General features: G+C 46.8%; 2 protein-coding genes across 2 annotated transcripts; both read right to left on the bottom strand.

The window, feature by feature from the left end:
- LOC140223121 (late embryogenis abundant protein 2-like) lies at positions 1-1,108 on the bottom strand. Its single transcript, XM_072294608.1, has one exon. It carries the CDS (start codon positions 517-519, stop codon positions 229-231), a length of 291 nt encoding a protein of 96 aa, XP_072150709.1. The 5' UTR covers positions 520-1,108; the 3' UTR covers positions 1-228.
- A 492-nt stretch (positions 1,109-1,600) lies between these two features.
- On the bottom strand, positions 1,601-2,717 carry LOC117859823 (uncharacterized). The gene is made up of 2 exons (XM_034743003.2): positions 2,267-2,717; positions 1,601-2,167 (listed from the first exon to the last, which is right to left on the bottom strand). The coding sequence occupies exons 1-2, from the start codon at positions 2,629-2,631 to the stop codon at positions 1,984-1,986; spliced, it is 549 nt and encodes a 182-aa protein (XP_034598894.1). The 5' UTR covers positions 2,632-2,717; the 3' UTR covers positions 1,601-1,983.
- Positions 2,718-6,717: the final 4,000 nt, after the last annotated feature.

The raw sequence follows: 6,717 nt of genomic DNA, 5'->3' as shown, positions 1-6,717 counted from the left end.
TGAATCCACAGCACGGCGTTCAATATCTCCAATTAACGGGTAGTGAAACTGAAATCAAACTAATCATGTCGACCAACACTTTCTTTCCACGTCAAATGACTCGCGCGCATGTTGCATTACAAAACAACGAACAAACTGAATCTCTTGGCCACGATTAATAAGCGTTGCGTGCACGCACTCAGAAAAAACCCATCTGCTGCATTCTCGGATCCCCGGAACCCTCGCGGCCTAATCCTTCTTGGCGAAGAGCAGCCGCGCCCGGAGGTCGGCGGCGTCGACGTCGCCCATGTGGGTCTCCGGCATCCAGCAGCCCGTCTTGGGGTCCCTCATCCAGAAGCTCTCCTCCTCCTTGGGCTTATCCGCCGCCGCTCCCGGCAGCCTCGCCTTGCTGGCCACTTCGACTGGCTCCTTCCGCGCCACCGCCGCCGCCGCAGCGCTGTACGTCCGCCGGCCGCAGTCCGCCACCTTCGCGCCGCAAACGCCGGCGAGCCGGGACGAGAGGAGAGCGCGCGCTGCCATCGCTGTTCGGAGCCAGGGGAAAGCTTACGGCAATGCAAGAGGAGCGAGCGCTAGGGTTTTGGGCGGCGGACGTGATCGGGTTTGTGATTGCAGGTACGCGGCCGCGCGGCGACGCGGCGTGCGGTTTTTATAGGCGGGCGAGTCGGCGGCGGCGCGGAAACCCGGCTCCATTTCGTTGCAGTACTTCGACTGGGTTACGGCGGCCTTACGGGATTGTTCGATTTGACGCAATTCTCCAGCCCATGGGCCTTTCAGCGGCCATTTACTCATCATGGAATGTATGAGCCATGTGATAGACCCATTTCTTCATGGTCTATACCGTATCTGGGCCGGGCTTGAAGTTATCTCTCAAATAAAATCAGCGCCAAACGGAAAGGCCCTCCGTGGTAGTCAAAATCACCGGGCTACAGGAAAAGCTCTCAGTTCCATCCAATTCCGAATCTTCTTTGGCTCGTGGACACGTTCGTGCAAGAGAGATTCCACACGCGTCCGAGCCTAGCCCTTACTGGTTCTTCCTAGGCTCAAGTGGGTAGATGGCATGGCATCATATTGTTCCAACCAGTTCCCAAAATTCCTTTAGCTAGCTAGGTATCGGTCGAATTCAGAATCCTCTTTAACGAACCACTTACCAAGTGATCGGAATATGTTCCGGCTGCGCCGGTCACACGTTGGACGCAACTGAAACCTAACTACTTCTTTTCCTAGTACAAAGTTGAACACACTCAGGCACACCATTTGCATACACACACATACACCCATGTGCATGTGTCTCTTATTACACATTTAAACTAAGCTACAACGAAGGCGACATAATCTCACATAGCACGATCACACACTTTGTCACCGAACATATCCACATATTTGTTCTTATTCCTGCATGGGACATAATCCTGAGAAAAATAGAAGCACTACATGCGGCTGCTTCTGTAACTTGAGACCGAGCAGGGAAGGTTCCACAATCCACAGGTACCCTAGGCAGCTGAAACCTAGTGAAATCCTCGAAAGAGACAATAGAAGCATGAATGATGGAGCTCTTCTTGACTCGTTCTCACTCAATTTCTTCAAGAACTCTTCATGACTCTTTCACATAATTTCTTATATACTCAATTGGATCATTAATTGGATGTTGTAGAGTACAAGAGCAAATTACACCCTTACTTTCAAGACTGCAACATGCAAAAATATACATATGAAAAAAACACCCAACCAACTTCTCCAAGTACGTGTTGCTTCCTTTTGAACCCCCCTTCGCCATGATATAATCATATTCTTCGCTGCCATGCATCCATGATATATACATGCTCCTTGATTGATATTTGTATATCATTAGCTTGCTTCAGTACTCATCATATCCTCCTCCGGTGACAAGAAGAGCGGATTATTGATTGATTAATAATTAACTAATTAGTAGTACTGATCCTGCACCATGCTTCGGCCTTCGGCTATCGGTTCTGCCTTCCTCATCTAGGCTACGGCAAGTGTCTTCCTCGGCGGCGGCCTGCCCCGGTTGGGCGTGCGGTGGGGGCTGTGGTGGTGAGCCTGGCCTCGCCGCTGCCGCTCCTTGCTGCCCGCCGCCTGGCGCTCGCGCGCCTCGTCCACCAGGATCTGCTCCCACCGGCACTCCTCGCTGCAGAAGCCCTGGTCTCCTCTGCACACGAACGAACAAGCAGATGCATCCATGAGCAACGCCGCCTGTTAATCAAGAGACGTCGGCATCTGCAGGTTCGTTGCTGATCGATTCGTGTACCTATACATGTAGACGTCCTTGCTAGGGCTGAGGTCCCGCCGGCAGAGGGAGCAAGCCTTGAGGAAGCTGCACGACACGGCGCCGTGGCGCGAGGCGGCGGCGGAGCGGGGACGCACCACCTGCTTCAAGACGATGTTCGCCGCGTGCGCGTGCCGGCCATGGCTGTGATGCTGGTTGTGGTGGTGGTGGTGATGCTGGTGGTGCACCAGGATCTGGAGCCCGACGACGAGGCGCTCACGCTCGCGGGCGCGCCGGCCGTTGGCTCCGGCCATGGCGGCCGCGCCGACGACGCCGACGCGGTGGTGGTGGACGGCGGCGCCACCCTCCTCCCCGAGGTGGAAGATGCTCTGCCTTCTCGGGAGCATTGCAGTGAGGAGCGGGGAGGGGAGGAGGGTGGGAGAGGGGGAGGGGGGAGGGAGGGATCGCCTCCTCACTTGAGATGGTGGCAGTGGCAACAGGAGGGAGAGAAAGAAGGGAGATGAGGTGGTGAAGGGGAGGGGAGTGATGGGTATTTAAAACCGCTTGATGTCCACAAAAGGCCTTTTGCCACCGCTTCCACATGATCAAATAGAAGAAGAATCTCTTTGGGCTGGGACCAGTGCTTGTGTGGCAGTGTGCACAAAAAGAAATACCATAACAGTGCAAAAACTAAAAAAGGGGGTGAACTTTTAATTTGGGGGAAAAATCCAGATGACCCTTTTGAACTCAAATTTCAAGTCTAGCCAAAAAATCATTATGTAAAGTGAAAGATGGAGACTGTTTCTTCCCGCACCCTTCATCATTTACATAGCCACTTCCATTTACCTCTGTTCGTGTCTGGCTAGAGGTTGCCGGCTGGTTAAATTGTCCTTGTTAACGGGTCATGCTATGGGTTTAGCATTTCTGGTTTGGATATGCTTTTTTTTTTGCCTCTATGGTAATGTTAATTGGTTCATTTGATCGAACAAATAAAAAATATCGAACTCTAGTATTTGCAGCAAGTATTCAAGTAATGAGGACTGTTGGGATCCCTGTTTTCAGTAAATAGTACTACAATGCATTCGCAAAAAAAAAAAGAGTAAATAGTACTACAATTGATGCGTGCAAGAAAATGACACGTGCCTTCAAATTGAAAGTCAGATTCGTTGTATATGCTGCTATTGATTTGTTTTTAAGCTTTAACAAACTGATGGTTTTGATGCAAACAATCTTATTGTGTTTCCCATAATTTGCACTAATTCTTCTGAGCATGCATCCAATCGGGCTGTTCGCTTCAGCTTATTCAGCCAGCTTATCAGTCACCAAACAGTATTTTCCTCTCACAACAAATCAGCCGTTTCAGCTTTTCAGCCGGCTTATAAGCTGAAGCGAACAGGCCCAATGCAAACAGACTGAAGCTCTGTTGTCTCTACTTATCTCTAAATGTTCACTTTATTACTTTACTAAATCACATCTGAAACCTTTTGAAAAAGATAGAGGAGATAGAGCAGTAGAGCACTAGTTGACATGGAAAAGCCCAAGCCAGCAAAGCAAAAAAGGGTAATAATAAAAGAAAAGAATGGGATATATATATATGAGCTGGAAAAAAATAATGATCACTTACGAAATTGTCAAAATGATATAATGAGTGGTCCTAGAAGCAATGCTTTCTAATATTTCTGCAAAGATGATGTTTTTGTCTGGGTGTAAGCTGTTCCCCACTCATGTGGGAGAGTAAGCTAAGAAAAAGGAACCTCAATAATTGCGAGGTCTTTTTCAGGAAAATTAATGAAATATTAAAAAAGCTTTCACGTCGTTATTTCTTTCATGGAGAAATGGCAAAGGTCATTTTCTGTGTGAGAAAACTCACAAGGAATCCTTGGTGTTGCTGAAACATGCAAAGCAATGCGGTGGGAAACCAGGTACACGGAAGCTCTGTCGGGACTGGGGATACATTCCCAGGCTCCCAGCAGGTCCTACTAGACTTCTTTTTTGCTTTTGTTTTTGCGAGGAATTTGATCACCTACATGAACCAGCAACTTGATACCACGAAATAAAATAAATCATAGTGATCTTGCATATATTATTTCTCACACAAAGCAATGTTATAGTGATTTTGCAGAAATGTGATACGAATTTTCAAATTTTGACTACTAAATAAATCTGAAACCTTATACATCTATGGTTTCTGTCGGATTAATATCCAACTACTTGTAGCCAACTTATTTTTCAATCACTATCGTGGAGATCATAATCATACCCTTGAGAGAGCAAATATTATTACTAGCAATTAACATTGTTTTCAACCAAGTTCGACCAACAACAAAGCAATAAGGAACCGACTGTTAGAAAAGAATTGTTGTGGGTTATCCAACATGCGAAAGGCAAATATGGATAGACAATTTTGTACAATCTTCTGTTAGATTTATTTGTTTTCATGCTTATACACAGCTCCTTTTACTAATATTATATTTACAGTTAGATCATAGTCAGTCATAATAAATCATAATCAGTACACAGCACATCCAGATTGATGCCCAATAAGCAGGCAGACGAATGAGAACGGACAAATAAAGGAAACGACGCCCAAACATAGCATGCCTGAAGCAGCATGCATATAGATGTCGGACAAACTTGGCATAATGGCTATCCCTGCTAGCTATCAAGTAATAAACACTATGCTTTTACAGTTATGAGGCCATCCATCCAGGCTACAGGTACAATGATGAGAAAATACATCTTGTCCTACTAGGCTATTACTCCCTGCAAGTGCAACGGTCCTTGTAGAACAGAAAGATGCTTTTACAGTTGCACATGCCAGGTCGTTCTAACCGGTCCTATTGAGCAACTTTGTTGGCAACCATATAGATCTGTACCTTCAAGTCAATATACTGCTGATCGATTTGCCCTGTGAGTTCAGTGTAGCAATTAACAGCTGTGCGTTCAGCGTTCTTGGCGACAAAAAGAGCTACGTACTAGCAAGGATTCCACATGGCATCTGTAGGTGAAGAATCTTATCCCTTTTCCTAAACACTGGACGTGCGAAAACTCTTGCAGACAATCTTGTACAGTTCAGTTGTAGACTTGTAGTTGTACTAGCATGTGTATCATGCGTCCAATGCAACCTCTCCAGTTGGTAACTGGAATACTTGATACATGATTGGAGTCAACGTTAAAAATGACAGTAATTAATGCAATATATACACTTATGGTAAAAATGTGGTGATATTTTATGGTAACCAAGGTTAATAAAAAAGTTACACCATATTCATGCATAAAGACTATTTTTGATGAAATAATGGGCTTGACCCATTGCAATTTCAGAAACTCCAAATAAATCCCAAAGGCCCATGTGGGCATGAGCAAGTGGTTGGAGTGGTGCAAACCTTTAGTCCCACATTGCTAGTGGAGGAGAAGGATGGCCAACATAAATATAGAGGTTGTCTCCACTCCTCCAAGCTATATGTGTGGGGAGAGAAGGAAAGCTCCACACACGTGCGCTCGCCTCGCCACGCCACGCCACGCCTCGCCGGGCGGGGCGAAGGGCGCGGGCGTGTGCGACACATGCGTGAATGGTCCACCGAAATCCGGCCTCCTGCTGCGCCGCCACTGTAGTCTACTCCATCTCGAGCGTTGGCGTGCACCGGCGAACGATCCTGCACCGGGAGAGGGCAAATAAGATTTTTGGGAAGCACTCCGCGCGACTACTCGGGGTCTTCGCCATGGCTTGTCTTCCGTCCAAACCCGGCGTTGCGGCGTGCCATCGTCTTCGACCTCGTCTGCTGCGCTCCGTCAGCAATACCGTCGTCATTCTGTCAGCACCGCTTGTCATCACAGCTGAGTACGTACACCGTGATCTGATCTGCTATTTCAGCATGCTTTCTGAGATTATGTTGGTGTGCTTGATGTTGCCTAGTATGTTAGAGATTTGCACGCTAGGTTTTGTTCTTATCATGATAAATCTAGTTCGGAATTTACTCTTGCGATTGTCTAATTTTCCAATAATCCAAAAACCTTTGGTATGGCTAGTTTTGCTGAGTCACTGAGGTCGGAAAAATTTATCGATGTGAACTTTAAGAGGTGGAAATCAAAGGTTCGTATCTGGTTTAATGCTATGAATATCTAGGACACGAGGCTTGGCAAACCTAAAGGCGAACTTACTGCTGAGATGCAGAAAAAGTTCGATGATGCTAATAATCTTTTCGTGGGATGTATCATTAGCATTATATCTGACCGTCTGGTCAATGTCTACATAGACATGACAGATGCGAAGGTGCTTGTGGCGGAACCGCCCAAATTAACCTGACTAAAATGCATTGAAGTCGCCTGACATGCGATTATGCACTTTAAGCAAGTCAACTTGGTCGACCGTTGGATTTCCTCCGATAAACCACGTAAACAGGATCGAGAAGCATCGCTCACGCGAGGGTGAGTAGCGCAGAGATTACAACATTCCATCCTGACAACATAGTTCAACACTTTATTACATCAGA

Source organism: Setaria viridis, chromosome 6, assembly GCF_005286985.2.
Source record: "Setaria viridis chromosome 6, Setaria_viridis_v4.0, whole genome shotgun sequence".
Lineage (NCBI taxonomy): Eukaryota > Viridiplantae > Streptophyta > Magnoliopsida > Poales > Poaceae > Setaria > Setaria viridis.
This window is presented reverse-complemented; position numbering and strand designations above follow the sequence as displayed.

Excerpts from the sequence above, each read along its gene's own strand:
- LOC117859823 (XM_034743003.2), bottom strand. The coding sequence starts at position 2,631 with ATGCTCCCGAGAAGGCAGAGCATCTTCCACCTCGGGGAGGAGGGTGGC. Across the intron at positions 2,168-2,266 it reads AAGGACGTCTACATGTATAG|AGGAGACCAGGGCTTCTGCA; the intron begins GTACACGAATCG and ends GTTCGTGTGCAG.
- LOC140223121 (XM_072294608.1), bottom strand. The coding sequence starts at position 519 with ATGGCAGCGCGCGCTCTCCTCTCGTCCCGGCTCGCCGGCGTTTGCGGC.